This window comes from Symsagittifera roscoffensis, chromosome 9, assembly GCF_963678635.1.
Source record: "Symsagittifera roscoffensis chromosome 9, txSymRosc1.1, whole genome shotgun sequence".
Taxonomy (NCBI): Eukaryota; Metazoa; Xenacoelomorpha; order Acoela; family Convolutidae; genus Symsagittifera; species Symsagittifera roscoffensis.
In genome coordinates, this window is record NC_087070.1 from 35,993,534 (window position 1) to 36,018,681 (window position 25,148).

The window sequence follows — 25,148 nt, forward strand, 5'->3', positions numbered from 1 at the left end:
AAAAAATGTTCCGGACAAAGTTTTTGGTAGACCTTGCAAAGCTCGTTTTTTGAAAACTACAGGGTCTTTCAGTTAGAATGGTTTTTTTGAAACGTCTATAACTTTTTAATGGAACATTGGATTTAACTGATTCTTTTTACTTTTATTATATAACAGATTAAAATTTTTGAACACGTACATAAGAGTTATAATAACTGCTGGAAATGTCCGCCATTTTCTTGAATACAAAGATGTAACCGCTTCTCAAAATTTGTTGCTGCTTTCACTTCCTGCGCCGGAGTTATTGTTCCACAAGCGTTCTCCACAGTTTGCATAAAATTTGGGACTGTCTGGGGGTTAAATATCATTTTACCCAAATGACCCCATAGCCAAAAATTCAATGATTCAAGCCTGGGCTTTGGGGTGGCCAAGGAATCGCACTCCTCCTGCTTATAATCCTCGCGCCAAATTTTAAGTGGAGCCACGTGACGATTTTTTCTGTGCAGTGGCACGTTGCACCATCCTGCATAAACCACAGGCGCCGAAGATCGCGGCGTTGTCAGAAGAATTGGCCAGAGTTTAGACTGCAACATGCCAAAGCCCGGACTTGAATCCATTGGATTTCTGGCTATGGGGTCATTTGGGTAAAATGATATTTTGATGCCAACACCCAGACAGTCCCAAATCTTATGCAAACTGTGGAGAACGCTTGTGGAACAATAACTCCGGTGCAGGGAGTGAAAGCAGCAACAAATTTTGAGAAGCGGTTACATCTTTGTATTCAAGAAAATGGCGGAAATTTCCAGCAGTTATTATAACTCTTATGTACGTGTTCAAAAATCTTATTCTGTTATATAATAAATGTAAAAAGAATCAGTTAAATCCAATGTTCCATTTAAAAGTTATAGACCGTTTCAAAAAACCATTCTAACTGAAAGACCCTGTAGTTCTGATTTTCAAAACCGCAGATTAATCTATGCTTTTCCATTCTTTTGCATGGAAGTTATAATCTGGATGGTGAAGATGGTGAACCTTTTTTGTTTTTTGCTTGTGGGGACATGGGCTTGGGAGTGAGACCCGAACTGAGGGATAGACTGTCCCCCTCTCCATTTGGACCAATCAGTCGTCTCTCAGAAGCTCCAGCTGCTCCCCCGAGCGAGTTCTTCTTCTCACCACCTGAATTAAAAACGAACGATTAAACAAAACACAGTTGAGATACATCGGAAAACTGGAAATGCACGCAGAGAATTGAGTCATGATCAAAGAAAAATATAGCCAATCAAGGTCCGCAAGAGGCATGGTTGCGCACAATTGTAGTGTTTGTATAAAAGAATTAACGTAATTAACTTTAATGAGCAAAAATTGTGCTAAATAACGTCGAAAAAACTGCATACACAAGAAAAAAACATCAGAAGAAAAACTTGGAAATTTGGAAAGTATTAGAAACTCACAAAATTGAATGAAACGTACACCGTTTAAGAAGAGATTGTGAAATTACAAAAAAAATGGTAATAGATTTTTTAGGTCGACTAAATTGATTTTCCGAGCGCTCGCAGAACAAACACTATAAAGACCATATTTTGACAAAAGATTTGACAAGGTTTTGATCAAAATATTGCGCTTTATGGCACGCGCTCCCCTCGATATTTCAATATATTTGCTTTACAGGCGCCTTAAGAAAAATTTTATGGTTGGTCGGTCAAAAATGGATGTCATAAAAATGTAACAAAAGGAGTACGCTTAGGGTGGTGAGAGGATCGAATCCCTGAGGGGGGTGGGCATCCGAACCCTCGACGCCCTGCATCACCCCCTGGTTTTGATATTTATCTGCACTTAGCAGTAGACACTCTCGGTTCGAGGCCACGATTCTTTGCTCTGACCAAAAAAACATCATTTATGACCGTAACTGTGAAAATTTGAATTCAGACCGTAGAACCAGAAAGTAGATCCGTAGACCCCAGACTGCGGGAGTTACAAACATCTGGTCAGACTGGGGGATTATAAAAAACCGTGCAGACCATAAGCACCAAACACATATATTCAGATTGACACATCAGGGGGACTGAAAATATGTGTTCAGATTGAGGGGACAAAAAGTATTTTTTGAGACGCGGTGACGAAAGCAGTCCTTCAAACAGTAAAAATCAAAATCATCTATTCAGATCACTGGAACTAAAAAGTATCTGTTTAGACGGCAGTGAGTATTAAAAATGTATGTTCCGACTACAGGGACGAAAACATTTGTTCAGAGACAAAGAACTAAAAATGACGGTTCAGACCGTAAGAATCAAAAGTAATCCTATAGACCCCGAAGAATAAAACATGTCTGTTTAGACTATAGGGATTAAAATTGTCTGTTCATACCGTGCCAATCAAAATAATTGTTCAATCCAGGGGCGGGTCTAAGATAAATTTTGGGAAAAAAAACAGGTCAAAAAAGTCAATTTTAGGCACTTTTTGGAAAATTTTGCCGTTTTTTGGCGCGCGCTCCCCATATTTATTATATATTGACGCCAAAGGCGCCTGCACTGTAGAATTATTTTAGGATCGGACGGCCAAAAATGGATTTCTTAAAATGTACCAAAGGGGGACCCTTTGGGTCGGCAGGGGGTCTAATGCTCCAGCCACGCCATACACCCCAAATCCACCCCTGGTTCAGTCAGTTGCACTTCTCTTTTTTAAAGACAGTTGTCCAAAAGAGGAGCGCAAAATCACAAATACTAAAAAATGCTTTTTTTGCCAAATATGGACAAAAATTAATATTGACAAAATCAAACCCTTTTCTTGAAGAATTTATGTATAGGGATATAGTAAAGTACCGAAGCCTATTAAAGAAAAGTTTTCAAATTTTCGCGAACCTTCATTTAAAAAATATTTTTTCAGTTATACGCCTTGAAAACAAATAATGAGTGAGAACAGAAAAAAATAACCGTAACAATACAATCAGTCTTAAGCTCATTCCGAAGTTTGACAATGACATAACTAAAATCCAAGTTTTTATAAATGATTGAGTTTTTTCCTCTAATGAATTGAGGCAAATAGCCAGTCATTTTTAAAAATTGATTGTAAAAGTTTCGTTGAGCAAGAAAAAAATTACTTAAAGCCAAAAAAATCATGCTTTAAAAGTTCCAACATGCAGTTAAAATACAATTTTAAAACTTAAATCAAGTCAGAAAAACTTCCGACTGAACTTTGAGGCCAACGGAGCAATCATCTCTCTCCACATAATCTTACTTTGTCTCAGATAGCTTAATGAGTACTTAACGCATCTAGTTTAAAAATTTGCTTAATTGCTTTAAAAGTTTCGGCAGATTCTTTGCAGAATGTGCAACAACAAAATATAATTTTACCAAAATTAGAAAATAGGTTCAACACAGAGGCCAAGCGGAGCTTTACACCACTTGCGATAGAACACACTCATGGGTCGAAAAGCATGAGTCGAAAAACAACTAAAAAACGTTGAAAAAAACTAGATAAACCGAAATTTTTGTATGCCTCAATGAAGGACACCTAGGGTCCAGCTAAAGCTTGAGGTTCGTGTTTGATATTTTTGACCTCGTTTTACTGATGCGCGATGAAATGCTGATTTAAAAAACTGGACATTGCCCAAAATTTTAGTTGTTTCTCTGCTAAAAATAAGCAGGAAGAATGAAAAATTTCGAGATTTTTCTAGTTTTCCTGAAGTAAACACCTTTCTCTTCCAAAAAATAGTAAGTTATTTTTTTTCTGCATAAAACACTTGCGCCAAATCTTCTCTCAGCTGAAATTATCATCTCGGATTTTTTCAGAAAATTCAGTATCTTCAGGGTATTTTTTTAATAAATGGTCAAATTTCAAAAATTCAGGCTAGCTTTTTAAAAAACTGTCAAATTAAAAAAATTGACATTTCAATATTGGAAACTTTTTTCAGCTAAAAATAGGTCGCGGCCGTTAATACAGAGAAGGTTCCAAAAATTTGGTTTCTCATTTGAACACTTAACCTGAGAAATGGCACGGAAATTTTCGATTAAAAGCAAAAAATTCCAAAAAACGGTCAAAGTTTCAAAACTATCACTTGTTTGAAGACGGCCAAAATTTCTTTCTTAAACACTGGGCGTAGCAAACTATTATTGTATGCTTCTACCTATTATATTATGTATGCGATTAAACCTATTATAGTCCAAATAACGGTCATTAAATCAGAAAGTTGACATTTCTGGGAATCATAGCTTTTGGTTTAAAAAATTGGGCGTAGCCACCTATGCGGGAAAAATTAATCCAAGCTGAAAATTTGATTGAAACCAAAAACCAATTTTGGTAGTGCATTTCTTGAAAAAATATATCAAAAATGGTCGAAACATTCTGACTTTTCCGAGAGCCATAATTTTTTTGTGTCAAAAAAATTTGGGCGTAGTCGCTTGAGTAAAGGAGTTTCCCACAACCCGTTTGTTGTATTGAACGCAAATCTCAGATATGGTAGGGTATATTTTAATAAAATTCATGGAAATTAGAAAAAAAGCTTAAAAAAAACTTTTAAAAAATTGACTTTTTCGAGGACGGAACTTTTGTGTAAAAAAATTGTGAGTTGCAGTTAATGCGAGGAGCTTCCCGCCTAACTAGAACCCAGTAACTCTAACCCAGTAACTTCATTGAACACAGAACCAGAGGTTTGGGATGTTATTTACCGAGAAAAATAAAGAAGATTCAAAAACGTACGGAAAAATCAAAATTTGTCATCTCCGAGGGCCATTATTTTATGTGTTAAAATTAATTGGGTAGAGTCGCTTCTGAAGAGGAACTTTTCAAATCCGTTCTATTTATTAAACCAAAAAACTCAGATTTCGTAGATTGGTTTTTGGGAAAACGAAAAAATCAAAAGTATTGGTCATTTACTCCCCCGACAGACTTTTTCGAAGGCTGTAGACAAAGGGGCAAAAGCAAAAAGATAGCAGTGGAGTGCGCAGGCACACAAAAATGAAGGTGGTCTTTCTATGGATACCCCTATTTTGAAAATAGATAGAAGGGTTCTTGAGAAAAAAACTAAGTTTTTCGCTAAGTAAGCTAGTTTCAACGCGAAAAAAAAATCTATATCCCGGTTTGATAACGCTTGCTAATCGCAAGCATAAAGAGAAGAGAATTAGCACCAAAAAAATCCTGCTAAGCGGAATATATTTTTTTGTTTAATAAAAAATCAGAAGTTACTTATTTTTATCAGGAATATGCTTGCATGGAGCATATTAAATAATTTAACAAAAGCCGCAATTGACTAGCCAGTTTTTAGGCTCGGAGTTTGAGCGAGTTTTTAATTTGTCTTTTAAAAAGTGTTCTCCCTGCAACTCTCTAATTAAATTTAAAAAATTTTGTTGCAGTTACATAGCAAATACCTAATTGCTATTGTTGACTATTTCGATCATCATTCGATTCTCTTTAAAATTTTCTCTTAGATTGGTAGAAGTAAGCTTTATTCATGCTAACTCTCTGAAATTTTGGCGAATGTTGTTAGACCATTAAAATTAGAAATTTTTGTTTTTTGATTTTAAAAAAAGATGCTTTGAATACTTGCTGATCTATATCCTTCAAATCTTACTTAATATTACTTAAACTGCCTCGTGGAATACATTTTAAAAAGAAAAGAAACATTGAAAAAGAAACATTCTTATGACTCGAATTTAAATGCATTGGTTTTTGAAATCTCCGTTACTATGTTTTCAAAAAGGAAAAATTGCCAAATTTTTTTAACAAAAAAAAACACCGTACTGTTTGCTTTTCTCAGGTCTGTTTTAGTGCCCATGTGCATTAATTAAAAAAACTGAGCCCACAAATGCAATTTGTTGGTCTTAGCTTTCAAAAAGAGCACTCCAAACGGCATTACTTAAAAATTTGGCGATGGCAGAAAGAATCTAAGCAAAACAGGTTCCTTATACTGTGGAAAAACTTGAAAAACTCATTTAGTTGACCTGCAATTTCCGCATCTGATTTCCAGGAAAATCTATCGTAAGCTTTTGGGCCCAAACTTTAATTGTAATTCAACCAAATGGATTTGCCGACCTCTCTTAAAGCAGTCTAAGGGTTCTGTTTTCTGTTTTGCTCAAACTCTGCTCCGTACCCGAAGTTTTTTTTAATAAAAAGATTGGCAAAAAACGCCTTTGTAGAAACAAACTTTTGACCAGAACCCAAGTTTTTTTCGGCGCAAGCTATTTCCTCAAAATTACTGTATTTTGGCACCAAATGCGCCCTAAGAATAACTAACAGGTAAACTAATTTTGTTTTTTACAAAAAATCTCAAAACTATATGTATGAAGTAATTTCAGTCGGACAAGCGATTCAATCAACCAAGTACTTATGTTTAATGACGCATTTTAAAATTTTGAATATTTCGCTTGGAGAACTTCCTGCCTTGTGCCTTGCGGCCCGATCTGAGGTGCTCGCCTTCGATTCGACTGAAACGGCCGAAAGATGTCCACTTTCAATTTATTGAGTCTAACGATGAAAAAATCATAATAATAACGTGGTTCCTGCGAATCGCAGAGGAGCTAACAGTAATCCTTAACAGGCCTGTCGAAGGATAGTCAATTTGCATTATCTCCTCACAGACTGTTTTATTTTATTGAGCGCAAATCTTTTTTTGCGACTCAAGGTCGTTTTTTTGCGTCTAGAATTTTCACATGGTACCGCTAATGCAGCCGGAATTGGTCAGGCTCTGGTAGAACTGAAGCTAGAGGTCAAGTGAGAGCTTGTCCTCACACACTATCACTGCCATGGAATGAGATCGAATACATGATCTGACAATTTCAAAATGAACGCCTAACCACTCTGCTAAGTGCCTCTAATGATGATGAAAACCCCTGGTGATGATGATGTGGGTCAAAGTTTCACAGATAATCTTGTGTTTGTATATCAAAGTCTTCTTTTTCAATCTCTCACCTCCTCTCGCTTTCAAAATTTAGATTTTATTTTTTTTCTCATTTCAATGAAAACGTATGGTCATAAAAATCAGCTCATGTCAAAAAATGCCCATTAGTCTATGCTATTCACGCTTTTTTATACATTTTTTAAATATATTTTTTTACGCTTCTTAAAACTATCTGGCTGCGTGTTGGGTTATGGGAATGAATCGAAGGATCTTTTTATTTATCCCCCCTTTTGCGAAGGGGTGGTCGATACTAGGTACATAGTTCACATAAGCTTAACTGTTAAATTAGTTCATTATAGGGGTGAAAATTCGTTACTAGGTACCAAAGGGGCGGAATAGTTAAAGAGATCCTAATCAAAAAGCAGTCGATTACCTCTCTTAGCTTCAATATTGCGTTGTTCGACCAGGTTAGTGGTGCAATAAGTTCGCTTAGCAAACGACTTATCGGCACTGATGGTCGACAACGACTGACTCCTACTGTTTCGGTAAGTAAGAGGACTCATCATGCTTTCTAAGTGCTTTAGGGGTCTAAACCGATCTGAAAAAAAATAATGATGCTCACACAGTTTGATCATAGAAGATCATAGTAGACCATTCAGTAAGTCATACATCATGGAAGACCTTTAGTTTCATCATGGTAGCCATACAATTCTCATATATGATAGAAAACTAATCATATTTTTTCAGGTAATTTAGAACTGTATGAAATGTAAGGGTCATAGTATGAGCATTGTATGACTAGCAATTTTAGTCACCGCGTGAAAGTGGGAAGGGTTGCATTTTAGAAAATGTAATTTTAGCTTCACTTTCATATCGGAAAAATCATTAATCAGGACTAATCGTTTTCAAGGTAAGATCATTTTGGTGTTTTTTTTCAGAATTTAATGGGCCCAATTTCTAAATTAAATTAATACTCGCAGTTAGGTTTCAACTTGAAACGTCGTCTTTTCTGTTTTACGGCTAGAAACTGATTTTTTTTTATTTTGAAAATTTGATCATAATGCTCTAATCTAATTGGTTGAAATTAACAGCAGCAAAAGAAAATATTGATTTCTATTCAAAATAGAAGCTTTATTAACAATTTGGTAATTTTGGACCGTATTGCAGTAAAAAACCCGAAACTTTTTTGATGTGGACTGACCTTCGATTTTGCGCAGGTGCATCTGCTGATATCCTCCAGCTCCCCCCAATCCCATAAGAGGGGGAGGGGCCCCATTGTAGCTCCTCTGCTGGGGTGGGGGTTGTTTGTTCACCACGGGGGCAGGTGTTTCCCCACTTTTGTACGCCAGAGTAAACTAGAGAATATATAAAAAAATTCAAATTCAAACTTTTCGAGGTAGTTGAACTTACAATATGAAAGAAAAACAAAACTAAGAGACTCTAAACAAAACAAAAATTTTAAAATTTTTTTCTAAGCATAGCCTGAAAAACTCATATTGTTCTGATTGTTTTGGACTTCTACAAATCATACATATTATGAAAAAACTTTTGCCCTTTGAAAATCATTTATTTGATTTCAATCGGGACTTTGGCCGAAAAGACAGAAAGGCTTACTTTTCCATTCTTCTGTGCCAAAGCAAATTTTGAGGGTCAATCGAGGTGATTTTGAGGGTGAATTGATGCAGACTTGAATAAAAAAAGCGGAGAAAATTTCAACAAAAAAGAGAAAAAAACCAAAACAAAAACAAAAAGCAAACAGGACTACTCGAATAAAAAAAATATCATTAAATTTTCCGAGAGAGCTTTAAACGTTACAAGTTTTTTGAAAAAATCACAGATCTGACGTCATTTAGCAAAAAATTTAATCTTTTCTGTTTTTTTTGTAAACGTTCACCCCCACACACTGTCAGAAACAAAGTGTACATTTTGCAATTGTTAACGAGTTAAATAAACGGATTGCTTGTCTCAATTGAACTTGAAAATTCTGAAACTGATTATTTTGCCGTTTTTGCGATAATAGAACACGAAGTATATCTCGTTTTGATTCTCCCACTAAAGCAAGTTGACAATTCATAAACCCCAACACAATTAAGAAAACCAATTGCATATTAAAATTTTTTGAATTTGTTAGCTAAAGACAACTCCGTAAAACAATATCTATAAAACACAATATTATGCATGTAATCCAAAATTGCAATTTGCTGTTGAAATCACGCTACGTGGTTTTCCCGTTGCGATTTCAAGTTCTTGTAAAGATTGCTCGCAAGAGCATTACGAGCTGAAATACTGGGCTGTTATTGATTATCCTGAGGCTCATTGCCAATAACGTGTCGTTCAGAGTAATGAACTAATTTTTTGCTGTTTCTTTTAACATATCAACTAACTGCTTTGTTTCTAGACGACTGGGGTTGACCTCATGGATGTGCCTGCGGTCAATCAAAAAACAGATTCTATGCAAATACTTATTGTCATTGGTCATTCAAGAGAGCGGTAGATTTCGTATCACGCGTTTCGTGAAAGCGTCTCCAATTATGAAAAAAAACTTCGCAACTTTATTGCTTATTTAAGTTCTTCTGTTAATAAAATCTGCAAATCAGAATTTTATTGTCTAGATGCTTTGAAAATAATGGTATGGTTTTCTTTTGTTTTAATTTCAAATAACTAAAAAAAATGCCATTTTAGACAGGTTCAAAAACGAATTTCAACTTCCAGAAAATGTCTTTACAATTATGCCATCTCAATATTTTGTCTCATATGGATCGTTGTAATAGATTTAATTATTCACAAATCATCAAACTACTTAATGCAAAACTCTTTAGTATCTGAGTGAATAGGTTTTTTTCAGTTGTTTTTTTTACACTAGTCTCATTTCAGACTGAAAGCAAAACTATTAGCGACGTTGACAGACGCAAAGAAATTTCAAAATTCTGACATAAATAAGAAAACTGTTTTTGATCTAAAAAATGTAATAGAAAAAATTGACTCAGCAAAAACTAACAGAACTTAAAAAACAAATTTTATATTTTTAAGCTTCGTTTAATAAGACTAAAAACAATTTTAAAAATGACTTTCGAGTTTATGAAATTTATATCAAAAAGTTTTTCGAAAATTTTGAAACCAATAAAGTAAAAGCTAAAGTTAATGAACATTTTTGGAGAATTACGCTGAAGTCTACTGTAAAACAAAAACATAAAACCTGGAACGAAGTTAACTTTAAAAGAATGAATTACATTTTACTTCGGGATTATGACCAATAACTTTTGCATCATTATTGAAGGTAGTGTCTTGGATAACAAAAAAAAATTGAATGCCTGAAATCTTACGTCAAAATAGATTGAAAAAAAAAAACAAACAAGCAAGTAGAAACGTTCACCAAAAAACTGCACAAATGATCACCTTTTAAGTATTACGGATTGCTGATTAAATCGGGTCGGGTGATTTTCCGTTTTTTTATTTTAGGTAGTCAAAGCTGCCGGCAAGGGCAGTGAAAGGTGAGTTGTTGGATTATCGTTGACTATCTTGAGGGTAGCTGCCATTAATTTGTTACTGACAGTGTTCATTTCAGTTTTTGCATTTTCTTCCAGCTGATTAACTAAATGATTTGGTTCTAAGCGGACGAGAATGAACTCATGGCAGTGCTCGTATTCGTATGAAAAAAAACTTCATCTCAAACAATAAGTGTCAACAGATATTTATGAGAGCGCATTTTTCTTATCGTCAATGAGTCTTAGATTTCGCATTACAGTTTTTAGCGGAACTATGCCCTTTTCTGATTAGTCAGTTTTGCCTTGTTCAGCCCTTTTGTTGATAAAACTTGTGATTTTTAAACCAGCTTTTTTGTTGCTGTGAGTGTAAAAATTTTTGTTTTGTTTCAATTTCAGAAGTTCATTTTCAACGACGTTTTCAACAGGCTTTAAACTCATTTTAATTGCTGTATAGAGACAACAATCAAAACTTGGTAAATTGTATCACCGATTGGTGTTTAATTCTATGAAATGCTTTTACAGGATTTTTATATGGGGAGTTTCTATGGTATTGTCAATTTCGTCATGGTGGTTATTATGGTTTTGAAAAATTTGTCCATTGCAATATGCTGGTGTTAGATGATTCGGTATGGGATACTTTTGCGTGGGATTGCATGTCCTGTCACCAAAATTCCAGATGAAACTGCGTAACCGAATTTTCTTTGGCAGTTGATTCTCTATCACATTGAGGTCCCTATCTATTGCACTTAAGAAAAAAAAACAGCAGTGTTATAGAAAAGTTAAAATACGTTTTCGGAAATTTGAGCATGTCTGAAGCTAAAATGTAGCTGCAACTGAAATCGGAACTGCTAGCAGAAAAAGTCCGATTTTTATTTACAATTTACTTAATTTTTCAAAAAAGTTTTAGATTTCTGCAAATTGAATAAGGACGAGGTGAGATGAGTCCCCTCAAAATTTTTTTTATTGTTAGTGCGAATGATTTTGAATGCTATTAAACAAAATTATACAACAAAAAAAGAAACTCAATGAAGACAGAATGAAAGATTAAGAGATCAATAAATATTTGTAAGCTCTAATTTGATACTGACCTGGTTACCGTTGTCGGCCGGCAGTCGCATCTCGCGAGATGATTAGCAAACTACTCTTGGTTTTGTTAGTTGTAGTAAGCAGTTTTCAGTAGCTAAAACAAAAAAAAAACTTGTTTACGAAGTCGAAATTTTGTGCCCTTGGAAAGAAGTTCTGATTTAAACAGCATTTAAAACAATTCGATTCTGAAAATGTTCAAAGTCAAATTCAAGTACTGAAATCTGATGTTCAAAGTCAAATTCAAGTAATTTTTTGCAAAATTTCATAAATAATTAAAATTTATTAAATAATTAATGAAACAAAAACTCGAAAACTGTTTAGCCCACAAAAACAAATCAGCTCAGAATTGAAAAGGACTGAATGCTTCGACAGCACATTGAAGTTAACTTAAAAGTTTTTGAGAGAAAAAAAACGAAAAAAATTGAAACAATTTTCCTTTCTTTGTCCCCACCAAGCCTTGTATAGTACAAAAGCATTGATAGTACTTCAATTGAAATAAAAACCATTTTTTTATATTATTTTTTTCCTTCTTATACCCGTCACAAAAACGTATAGTACAAAAACGTCCCAATTTATTGTAATAAAACTGAATGACTTTCTTAATTCATTTTCTATTTGGAATGATTAAGTCAGCCGGCGTACGCGTGTTAATCATCCCAAAATAACGACATTAGCCGTTTTCAAATCCGTACAATTTTATATTAAAAACGATCAATTTCTTTGAGCTACGAACAACAATTTCTTTCAGATACCAGGTTAAAAAAATTTCAGTCAAAAAAGGGTAGTTTAAAATTTAAAAATTAACGAAATAAAAAAGCACACCAGGAAAATTTCGTCGCTTTTTTCGAAAGTCCAAACAATAACATTACAAACAGTCATGTAAAAGGACAAAACTGGAAAGTTACCACAGCCTTTTAACTAGTGTTAAATATATTTGTCGCAAAAAATCTTGAGACATCATCAATTTTGAGCTATTTTTTTTAACCCCAACAGCTAAATTACAGTGGAGTGCTATAAATTTGAGTAGTTTTGAAAATAAAAACGCTCCATCAGCTTTTTTCATTTCTATTTGGTATGATTTTGATTGCGCAAAAACTAGTCACGCTTAAATATTTCGCGCGTATGCTTTATCATCAGAGCTAAATTCCCAAAAGAGCAAACAAACTAGTGTACAGAATTGATTATATATATTTCGTTACTTTCTTCATAACAATTTCATTATGAATCAATCTTGGATTCATAACATTTCAAAACTATTTTCTGAAAATTTTATTAGTGAGTTTTGAAGTTTAGAAAAAAAACCAGCCACTAATGAAGAGTTGCTTATGCTTTCCAACTTTAATTTGACAATCTAGAAAAAATTTGCAGGTTTTTAAATTTTTTACATGAAAGTTTGACCTTTTGAAAATTTTTTCTTCAGTTTGGTTTTACAAGAAAGGGAAATTTTTTTTCAATTTGTAGATAATATAACCAGGTTAATGAAAAAACAAAAATACAAACATTGACCTTGAAGTTTTTTCTTTGATTTCAAGGAACAAATGAACGGTTTTTTTCTTCACGTTTTTGTCCTTTTGTCTGCAACTAATCAAGATATAAGATTGAAATTTTAACACAAGCTAGAATAATTTATTTTAAAGGCTCTTATTGAATCCAAAACTGAAAAATTTTATTTTGAAGGCGTAAATTAGCCGCCAGTAAAGCAAAAATGGTTTAAGAGGTGTTCTTGCTCTGAAACACCCTCAAAAAGAAAATAAGAAAATTTAATTTATGGGCTCAAATTGGTGCACGGGGGAGGTAATTATCTATTTTTGTCTCAAGGCGGTAGAAAAACGACAGACAAACATCTTAAGCTCACTTAATCTGGCGTCAAATAATGGTTAATTTTATGCAAAAAATTTTGCGCTGATGATATAAATAAACCAACAAAAGAACTATTCCAGCTGATGTTTTGGGAAAATGACATCTATTTCATGGACAAAAAAGAGAGACAGGATAACTGCTTATGAAAACTATACACAGGGTTCTCATAAGCAGTTATCCTGTATCTATTTTTGTCTAAATTTCTAGTATACACGCCCAAGACCTTTTAATATCAATTCGTCAAAACAGATACGACCATTTTTTCCAACACCAAACCAAGTTAATCTTTCAAATTTTTTGTCTGTCGTATTTCCGGGGCCTAGAGATTGAAAAAGATCTTCAGTGTCCCTAGAAAAAAATTTAAGCCCACTTTTTAAACTCGTTGTGTTGTTTTTGAATGTTTCCAAAGCAAGAACACCTCTGAAAATATTAATAAGTTACTGGCTATTTTACAACTTCAAAATAAATTTCAGTCCTTTATTTTTAATGGATGCAGAGAACAGGATAATAGCCTGCGGGGGAAATGTGTTCATTTAATAGTTGAAAGCAAAGAAAAATTTGCTTTTTTAATGTCCCGTGACTGTAGAAAGCGTGTCAAAAATTGAGTGAAAGTTGAGGACAGTGTTGAAGTTGGTGGGGGCAATTGGTTACATCGTTGCTTGGGAGATAAGAGCAGGGGTGGAGAGAGTTTTCTAGAGATATGGGCCAATTTTTTATTTTAAAAAAAAAGTTAGCGCTATTCAACTGCTCCTCAAAATTCAGGCTTCCCCTAAATTTGTTCGAAGCAGTTTTTGGATAAGAATTTCGCAACTAGATGAAATAATTAAACGTATGGCAATGTTTTTCACAATTAACTACTGTTTTAAGTAAAACGGTACATAATACATCTACTTTTACATTATTAGGACCAATTAAGTCGCTTCAATAAAACTTGGTATGATTTTCACTCCGGACCAATTAATGTGCGGCATACGCAATACATTAGTAGAAAAATGGAATACGTGATCGCATGTTATACCAAACTGATTGATCCCTTTTACTTTGAAAGTATACCAAATAGTGTGGAACAAAGTTTTGAAATTGGTGTGACAAAAAAGAACAACAACGAGGATATGAATTTCAATCATTTCTTCAAGTGGGTTAAAAAAATTGGCACTTTTTTCGCCATGTCGCCGAGAGTTCTAATCACTTAAATTTTGGATCCGTCTCTTTACATAGTCTGCATGAAATTTGGTTGAATTAAGATACTGAAAAACATCTGATGTACAACAATTATAAAATGCGGGGGTATAACGGAAAAATGAAAAAAAAAATTGGTTTTTAGCACTAAATGGCTCAAAAAAGAACGAAATCAAACAATTAAGTTAAGAAAATTCAATAAGTTAACACGGAAATTGTTTCACATTTTTTGCTTTTCGCGTTCAATTTAACTTCTATTTTGATGGGCCGAAAAATAACACCTCTTTTCAGTTTCCTCTCGGAAGATTGATTTGAGCTATCTGGTATGATATTGACTAGCAGACAAAATCGGGAAAAACTGCATCTAACAATTCTTTTGAAGTATTCCGACAAATGAATTGCATTTTGATGAAATGAAAATATGACTTGAGACACAAGTTCCAGAATCACCATGTTCGTAGAAAAAACTACAAAAAAAATACATTTTATTTCTTAAATAAAGCGTCCTTTCTTTTGCGTGGTGTGATTATGGAACTATACAAACGCGTAGAAATTTAGTGTGAGTTAGGCATTAAAAACTACAACTGTCTTCAAACAATAAGCAAACAAAAAAACGAAGAAAAAAAATTTTATGTTTGAAAACTGTTATAACCAAGAAAAAAGCGTTCAATTAAGCTTAAAAAAACAGTTTTTTAGCCTGAATGGCCAGTGTTTGCATATAACGACTGTTACTCGATCGCTTTACTAGTTCGAAATCGAAAAGTTTTAAGTCGGTTGTTCTCCGGTTTTTGAATTTTTTTTTACTTCAGTCGAATCACTACTGAAAAAGCTTTTTATGTATATCACTCGACTCATTACAATGATTATTTGTGGTACTTGATTTTGCGTGGAAAACAAAAAAGGAAAAGAAACAAGAAAAAAAACTAAAACACACCCGAATACAAAGCTCGTCCACATTTATCAAATGTTCGGAACAATCAGCATTCAGGCAAATAATATTATTTAACTATTACTCAGCCTTTTAGCGGGCTGTGTCTCCCGATGGGATGGTTTTGAACAGTGTAGATTTATCATGTTGTTGGAGAAGCCTTGCGGTTTTTTCGTTTAAAAAAGACATTGGGCTGCCCGAATCGGCAATAGCGAACAATTGTTCGGAATTGGTTTTTAGTTTCACAATATGTCCGTTTAGATCATCTTCAACTAATGTTCTTGTATTCTTAATTTCAAATGATTCCTCGACTGCCATCACCGAAAAATTGTCTATTTGATAATTATCCCAACCATTGCTGGAAGAAAATTCTGCAAACGCCACTGGGTCGTTTTCTGTTTCCAAGCTTTCGGTGTCAAGCTCCTCCTGTTGGTCGACTTGGGTATCTTCTAGATAGTTGACTTGTGTTGATCGGCATATTTTGGCAAAGTACCCCCGTTTGGCGCATTTTGCTCAAATTTTATCTTTAGCGGGGCAGATCTGTAAATGATTTTGGTTATATTGGTTGCCGCATTTATAGCACTGTTTTTGGTTTCCTGTGTTTGTAGCTCTTGGTTGTCCTCGGTTATTTTGTGATCCTCGTTGAAACGGTCTGCCTCGGGCGCCTCGCCCTCTTTGTGTGTTTTGACTGTTAGAGTAGTTCGCGCGCCCTCGGGTGTTTATGTAATTGACCGGTTCTTGCTTTGTCGTTATTTGATGTCCGCTAAAAGGGTTGGTTTTCATAGTTCTACTATGTTCGATACCTTTTTCTCGGCGAATTCATATGCATCTTGTGGAGTTCTGGTTTGTGCTAATAGTTCCTCGGCTATTTTGTCGTTGTTCATGTGTGCGGTGAACATGTCGCGAACCCATTCTTCCTTGCGGTCTCCACAATCTGCCCGCGATGCTAATTCCACGATTTCCGAATGAAATCGTTCTAAACTCTCATTTTTTTTCTGTTTTCGACAAATAAAATTGTATCTTTCAAAAGCGATGATTCGAGTTGTGATAAAAATATCTTCGAGGGTTGTCATCATTTCTTGAGTAGAAACGGTGTGTAGCTCCAGATTAGGCCGTTTCTGTTGTAATTGTGTTTGTCCTTCCGCTCCTAAACATAAGAATATGTAGCTGCGTACTTTCGCATCTGCTTCGTCCCATCTGAATGAGTTACAAAGTACTCCCTTTTCCCTCGCTTTGATTACATGGTTTTCCGAACCTACTCTTTTCTCTTGATTTCTGACTTCTCTGTTCTTTCTTTGTGCTTCAGTTTCTCCTGTGATTTCAAGTTCGAACACCGGCTCTGCCGGTTCGACTAATGTTGGTCGGGCTCTTAATAGATTTCGTACTTCTATGCCATCTTTCGCGAATATTGCCATTTCCATTATCGCCGCCCACTTAGACCACTCTAGTGGTGGTTCGGTCGATGCCTTCTCCCAAAAGGGGTTTATGTTGAGTGGGTTTTTGGAATATCCTGCTGGCTGCGCCATGTCATACCTCAATGTATGAACGTTTGATTCCAGAATCCGAATGGATCGACAAACAGATAAGCTAACGCTGAGCGAGATAAAACGACCAATCTAAACCAATGTTTATTCTTGCTCTGACCGTTTATGAGGTCTGTGTTTGAGATGTGATCTCTCAAGGTCGATTGACCGACTAAATGTATGTTTATGGCATGCAACATCATAAACATATACAACAACATAAATCATAAATGTCAATGTATATATATCTGAGTTTTGTCGGTCCATGCCGGATGACAACAAAGTTCGTCCACATTTATCAAATATTCGAAACAATCAGCATTCAGGCAAATAATAATATTTAACTATTACTCAGCCTACAGCACTTGGGTGGGCGCTGATTAAGCAGAAAACAAACTTGCTGTCAAAATTGTGCAAATAACAAAACTGCTCAGGTTGAAGCGATTTTGCATCGCTCCAACCTGAAGCACCCACGCATAAATTTTAGCACCACATACTGTAAAGACGCTATTAAGAATGAATCATTCGAGCTAAGAAAAAATCAACGAGAAATTATACAAAAACGGATCTTTTTAATTTACAAATTATAGGAATAAATCAATATGACTTTCAATTTTAGCTTCAAAAGCCTTGAATTTGAATAAATTTTATACTCTGCAATTTATATTGAGGTATTTACTCCGAAATAAGTTTATACAAAGCAAAATTCATAAGCGCAAAAGCTCATTTGCTAAACATACATCAATCATAAAAAAATGTTTGGTTGAAACTTGAAAAAAACACTTGCCTGGATTGTACATATTTCGCTTCCGCTCAGCCAAAGATAAAAAAAATTGATATTTAATATCTGCGCAGAAAGACCAAATTTTGACAGCTCTCATACTTAACTCAAATTGTGAGTATCAAGGAGTTTTTTTTATATTTATTGCATCAAAGAAAGCTAATTTTCCTTTTCATCAATAATTTTCACAATTAATCAATAATACAAGAATTGATGATTTTTTGAATATAAAAAACTGACTTGTGTTTTTGATCGGATCGAGCACACTTTGGATTTTGTGATTATTTTTCTTACGATTTATGACTTTAGCTTCAAATGCTCGTATAATATTCAAATTGTCTCCTAGGCAAGCCTCAAAACGTTGACGGTCCAGCTGCCTTTATTGGACGGTGCATTTTCAAATGACGTTGACCCTTACCATAAAACCAAATTACCACCATAAAAATAAGTCAACTATAAATCAAATCGAACTTAATTTAACGAGTTATTGGTCGCTAAAACCATCTTTGCGAAAAGAAAAATTATGGTGAAATGCATGCAAGTGCAGCTTAGTTAGTTAACCAATAATTCTAGATTTTTTAAGCTTAAACACAGAAAAAATGGGTATCACTAATCAAAATAGAACAGGTGAGACTGTACCCTTTAGCTGAAGAGTTTGGCAATTTCTGGGAGGAAGGGGGACCACCCCGTACCAATTAAGTTCGAACAGAATAAAACTTAAATGTTGAGTTTCGAAGTATATCATTATCCAAGCCTTATGATACAATTAAAGATCTATAATGGTTTTTATGCTATAACGCTCTCTTACCTTTAAAAAAACTTCTAAATTGTTGTAATGACAGATAAAAACCAAATACAGCTCGTTTTTGTGTAATGTGGCTCCGACCTCAAATTTCAAAGTAAAATAACTTTCTTTGTATTCTCAATCAACGTACGAGGAGAGACGATTTGTTTCCTATTCAATCCATAATGGATGGAAATCAGTTGTAGGATTTGGTTACAAAAAGTATTCAACTGTTTGTTGATTTTGGACGCTTCCAAACATCGGCTTCGTTGGTATAGTGATGTGAACAAACAGTTAAAAAGCTTGAAAGGTTTTTCCGAATAATCCTACGACTTAAATTATAAAGAATAAAAGGAATGAAGGCACCTGTCTTACTAGCTAACAATTTGATTGATTCTAAATTGAGCTGAAAAATATGAAGGCAGTCAGAATCATAAAAGCAAAAAGCAAAGGACAGCTGAAATAAAGCGGCGTAATTTTCAAAATGGGAGCTGGCTGGATTCAGTTCAGATTTTCAAACTGATGGATTTATTACTTGACATCTTATCCGATTGGACTATATAATCTTAGATCAAACAACAAGAGCCGAAATGGAACAAAAAAGCGTCACTTGGAAACAATTTTTAATCTGATTTTGAGAAATAAAACTGACGATGTCCTCATTAAAGGGTTCAAAAAAAAACAAATCAGGAAAACAGTAACCGCTTACTCTGGTAACTGCCAGATTGTCCGCCCATATTTTGCTTGCAAAAATCTGGGGGGAAATATGCGCTTGAATTGATGAAGTCACGCGAAAATGTTTTTGTTTCAAAAAAGTGAACGAACGATTATAGTGCTGACTTAAATTATCCGGACAAAACTCATAAAAGTTGAACTTGAAAACACGTTTTTCATAAATTGTGTTGACTTTAGACTAAAAATGGTGCGGACAAAACTTGCTTAGAATTTTCAAAAAATTATTATAATGCAACAATTACGAGGCAAAACTGTGCACTGGATAGGCGCACAATTTTGCGTCTGTATGTTCCTGGATTCCATAGACAAACCTTTAAACGTGTTCCAAAATGAAAGTGGATTCCACCTACAAAGCTTCCGTGAGTTCCGCGTACAAATACCTGTAACGTAAATTTTATCGGCACTTGTTGTGCCGCGGATTCCGCAACAAAAGAATATAGCAAAATATTCCGCAACTGTAAGTGGATTCCACAATGCATGTGTAATCTGCAAATGTAAGTAGAATCCGCAAAATTTGTCAGCGGAATCCGCAAATGTCAGCAGATTCCGCAAACTGTAAGTGGATTCAGAAATTTGTCTATTACTGAACTTGCATATGAACAATTGAAAGCTAGAGGTGGAATTCTTATCTATAGCAATGCGGAATTTAAAGGAAAGGACTTAACCATTGTCAGCGGAATCTCCAATTAATTGTTAACTAAATCGGTGGATGTCAGCTTTTAGTACTTTGGAAACACAACACCGAATAAGTTCAATTTTTGGAGTCATTAGGCTGAGAATGTATGGAAATACAACACTCAGCATATCGCCAATTTAGGTCAGTATTTGGGATTGCGTCAATTCCAAATACTGATTTTGGAAGCATAACGCCAAATAATTTCAATATTTGTAGTTATTGGGTTGAGGTTGTTTGGAAACCTAACACACAGCAAATCGCCAATTTAGATTTGAGAATGCGTCAATCCCAAATACTGATTTTGGAAAGCTTAACGCCGAATAAATTAAATATTTGTAGTCCATGGCTTGAGAGTGTTTGCAAACACAACGCACAGCATATCGCTGAGATAGGTCAGTATTTGGGATTGCATCAGTATTTAGGATCGAAGTTCAGATCGAAGTAGGTCAGTATTTGGGATCGGTAGGTCAGTATTTGGGATCGAAGTTCAGTAGGTCAGTATTTGGGATCGAAGTTGAGATCGAAGTTGACAGGATTTGAGATCGAAGTTGGGTTGACAGGAATTGAGACCAAACATTTCAACTGGTAGTTGATCAATGTAGTGATAGTAAACGAGATTCAATTTTTCTGTTGACCAGTAATTAAAAGATATAATTTTAAACGCTATACTACACATATACAAATATGTAAACGGAATCCGCAAACAAAATGGGGATTCCACTTACACCTTGCGGATTCCGCTTGCGATTGCGGAGTCTGCAACAGCTCATTTTAACTATACAAATGTCCTATTATTTGTTTGTGGATTCCACAAACTGTTCTGGATTCCGCAAGTACGATTGCGGGTTCCTCAAAATCGCCTATTCTCGGAGCGATTTTGAGCGGTAGTGTTTTAGGTATTGTTTGTGGAATCCAAAACAGCGAAGAAGATCAAAGAAAAGTAGCAAAGTTGCGGATTCCGCGACAAATCTGATTTTGGCCTGTTGCGGAATCAGCTTACAATGCACAGTTTGGCCTTGTAATGACTTTTTTTGCGATGTCCGGGCCCAAAACTTTACTCAAAAATCGATCATTATAGACTTTTTAGTCAATTAAAAATTACACCAAAACTACGAAGTCAAATACTGTCAAAATTATATCAAAATAGGCTTCTTCTCGGCCGAACAAAGTTCAAGAAGGGAGGATATATTCTCCATAAAGTTGCGCGAAACGTTTATGAAAATGATTTTAAATATTTTTTTTATAGTAAAACTGACTTTTTTGAGAGTATTTTCTTCTTAAACTTTGGTGGGCCACATTAGAGGCTCATTTTGATATTAATTGACAGTAATTTATTTCGTAGTTTTGGTGTAATTTTCATATGAGTAAAAATTCTATAATGATATCCGTTCTTAGGGCAAAACTTAGGCCGAAATTTTGCAAAACAAATTGCACCATACTAATTCTGCTAATGTTTTAAGCAAGTGTTATCCTTATCATTTTTTGTCTAATTTCAACCCAATTTTAAAAATTGCTTTTTCAATTTCAAACTTTAATGCGTTTAGTCCGGTTAATTTAAAGTTAAGGCCAAACTATGGCTATATCCATGACTTTGAGCAGTTTAATCGGTCAAAAACTACAGTATTTTAGGTAAATAAGCTTTTTGGAAACAGTTCTTACCTACAGAATTCACAATAAGATGAAACTCGACGTCAGAATGGTTAGTTTTAGGTTAATTATTTTAGTTCCGATTCGTAGACCGAAACTATAAATCAGGACTACAGTTTCTTTGAGTTTTTTATTCGCTTTCTCTGTATCTGATTATATTTCAGTCTTGAAAGTTCTAGAATACTCGTAAACCGCATAAGCAGTTTAATCTGTGAACTGAAAAATCGTCTTTAACAAACTTAACAACCTGGCTGTCTGCTCACATATGCAAAAACAACAGATTAAAGATCTGAAAAATTCAGAGGAATTGAAATTAAAGACCGGCGGATTACTTCCGAGTGTCCGAATTGACAGCTTAAAGGATAACTGCTCAAAGGTATGACTGGTATGGCTGATGCAGAAGGTAACGGCAAAAAAGATCCATGATGGTTTAGCGCAGTTACAGTAAGCCAGAAGACATTGAAAAATAATAAACGGGAAAAAAATATTGAAACATCTGAATCATCAAAAAAACATTACGTTCGAATTTTGATGTCGAACTTAGTAACTATTTCAATCAGTGTTATCCATCGTTAATGATTCTTATACCTAATAACAGTTTTCCGTTCAGAAATTCAAACTTACGAGGGTGCCACGACAACTCGCAACAAAAGACCACTCGCAAAACAAAACAACTCGCAAAATCTCTCAAAAGACAACTAGCAAAAAGAGACATTTCATATAAAACTCGGAAGGAAATTTAACTTCCCTTCAATCTAAATCTGACACAAAAAAGCAGTAAGACATCAAAGACTTTGAGGCATCGAAATTTCTTTGGTATAAAGTGTTTTTCAGATCAAATTATATAAGAGCTTCCAGCTGCGAAATTAGGTCATTGTTTTGAAAGTTTTCAACAGTATCTGATATCCTTTGTGGCAATTGTTCATATTGAGGATATTTATAGGGCTTTTCTCCAGACTTGAACCGAGTCAGACGATTTTCCGTTTAACTTTGCTCCTTCCTTATTTTTGATACAGTGGGGTGAACATAACCCATTCCTAGTTGAAAAACGCTATGCCATCCTTCGACAGAAAGGTTGATTTTTTATTTCCATTCCATTGCTGAACTCGTTCCATGTAGCTGGTTTGAAATCTGGATCTTCATATTCCACGTACATATTTCCCCACCCAAATTTTTCAAAATAATCGAGTTATGAATAGAACTGACCATTTTCAGTTGTTGTTGCGTAGAGAGCTTCTAGTGCCAACTTCAAGTCGCATTCAGGAATGAGAGCCAGCGCAATAAACTTTCTTTTTTAAGTCTTTGTTTTTTGTGTATTCAACCGCCAGTCCTAATTATTGTAATCTTTGCCAATTGGCCTGCGCAAAATGAACAAAGCACCCTTTTATGGACGCTGTGCGAAATTTCGGTTTGAATTGCTGCTTTTTCGAAATCAATAATAATTTCTGTTAGCTTTATTAAAGGGTTAAGTTCACGTAACACTAGAAACGCTAGTTGACATTGCTGTTGAATTTTTTGTTGCAACATAGAGTAAAGCATTGGGCTGGAGCAGCTATTTATAACAGCATGTACAGTTTGTGTAACGCTCGAGAATGCCCAAGTTTGCCTCAGTGGTGAACACAAGAAGTCGGTCGGAACCACCCGGCCCCGATTCATGAGTCAAGAAATTCTCCCCCTTTAGAGTAGTTTGAATTTTTATTGGAATTATTGTCCCCCACCTTCTTTGGCACAACTCTTAAGTCCCTTTCTAGTTGAATCGCTCTGGCAACCGAGGTAATTTGGGCATGTTTGCTGCGCATTCCTCAAAAACGGTGATCGTTACATTTTGATAAATAGATCGAGGATATTCTTGCTTGTTTTCCGCGCTATCTTTTATTTTTTGTATGACACTAAAACATTTTGGGAAAATTTTAACTTTGCCCACCAGAAGTAGTGCAAGTAATGAGGACTATTTTTTTTATAAATTATTTGTCAAAGGTTGTTTTGTTTACATCCCCACAAGATTTAACGGCTTTACATATTTAACGGTCATGCTTTTTTACCTTGTAAACCGAATTTCTTGAAATTATAAATTGAAAGACACTTTTCAACTTCCCGTTCATGAGCCAACACTGAATGTAAATGGTCCATTTTTCTCCACAAATAAATCATCACGTGTAAATACTTGTGATTTGCAAGGTCTTTAAGAATCTCCAGGAGTGCGAGTTGTCTTTTGTTGCGAGTTGTCGTGTTACGGCTTACGAGCATGTTTCAACAACAAGAACACGTATTTGATTGACAGTTTTACTGACCAATCAACAACACGAAAACCTCCTCCAGACATTTGCATTTTGTTGGTTGACGTTCAGTCAAATCTTCAAAACAGTTTCCAGCAATTGCACAGAAAAGCAACAATATAACTTTTAGGATTGGTCGATCTCTTTATCGTAAGTTTGCTCTTGGCTTCTTTTAGCAGTACTCATTATAATAATTTACTCATTAGCAGTACTCATTATAAAAATCTCTCTTAAGTTAAAGCTGAGCTGTGAGAATGATTTGACAATAAGGTATGATTTTATCTCATTAAGAGTGGAAGCTTCGGCTGCGCAATCGTAACAGTGCGGCAAACTTCGAGCTCGTTTTTTTGCCAGTTCTTGCTGTTTTTTTACAATGCATCTTCGATCTGGATGGAAATTCAACTTATTTCGTAATTGGCTCTGAGGGAATTTTTTTTGCAGCCAAAATTTGTCAATGAAAAGTGTCAGTGAACGCAAAAAACATCAATGACAGACTTGTTTAATGAAAAAAGTAAGTTTTCGAAGAAAAATTAGCCTTAAATTTTTTGAAATTTGAGAACAAACTTTTTTGATTAAGTTCAACCCAATTTGAGAAAACTCGATTGATAGAAAAAAAATTCAGATGGAAATAAAATCCATATATATTTCATTTTGGAATCAGGAACATTCACTTTTTGAAAATTTCCGTCGAATATCATTGAGCATGAACATCATAACTGAGTTTTCTATCAGAAACAAAATCAACGCGACCGATAATTGTCTTAACTACGTTTATTTGCACTCAAGAAGAGTAGAATCAGAGATTTATACACAAAATGTTACTTCAAATTCAATATGACTGTCGGTCAGAATTGACTATATTATGCGGATATTGGCACGAATTGATACCATTCAAAACTAGATACAAAATGGCGTTTCGAAAACTCTTTCAAATTCTCATCAATCTTTAAGCATTATTTTCATCAAAAGAAAACTAAATTTTTGCCTATTTTCAACAAAACAAAACGAAGACCTTTTATAGCTAATTATTTTATAAGCAAAAATGAAACCAATAATAGAAAACAATAGAAGTAATGTTTGAAATACTCGTGCAAGTTCTTCCTAAAATAAAACCTAACGCGAGTAGGTTTTTTTTTTGCGAACTCTCCGACAGGGGCCGAAGTGAGATTCGAATCAACGACCGCCGACTTAAAAGACGTGCGCCATACCCACTCGGCCAACACCATTCAAGACAAAATTCTTCCTCTTTTTCAGTGGTCGGAACAAAAAAAAACAGGCAGAAGTTGACATGAAAACGCAAAAATGAGTCTGAAAAGTTCAGCTTTAAAAAGAAAAGCCAACTCCGAGATTCAACTCCCAAATTTCCAGTATGAGTCA

At 34.8% G+C, this 25,148-nt stretch overlaps 1 protein-coding gene across 1 annotated transcript in view; it reads right to left on the minus strand.

The window, feature by feature from the left end:
• The window catches only part of LOC134853958 (uncharacterized), a gene marked incomplete in the record, with an annotated part of 28,367 nt that extends 9,466 nt beyond the window's left edge, over positions 1-18,901 (minus strand). The window contains 5 exon segments of the mRNA XM_063869975.1: positions 1,012-1,155; positions 7,245-7,409; positions 8,013-8,166; positions 11,385-11,476; positions 18,462-18,901. Coding sequence (XP_063726045.1) covers positions 1,012-1,155; positions 7,245-7,409; positions 8,013-8,166; positions 11,385-11,414 — 493 coding nt within the window.
• Between the last annotated feature and the right edge of the window lie 6,247 nt (positions 18,902-25,148).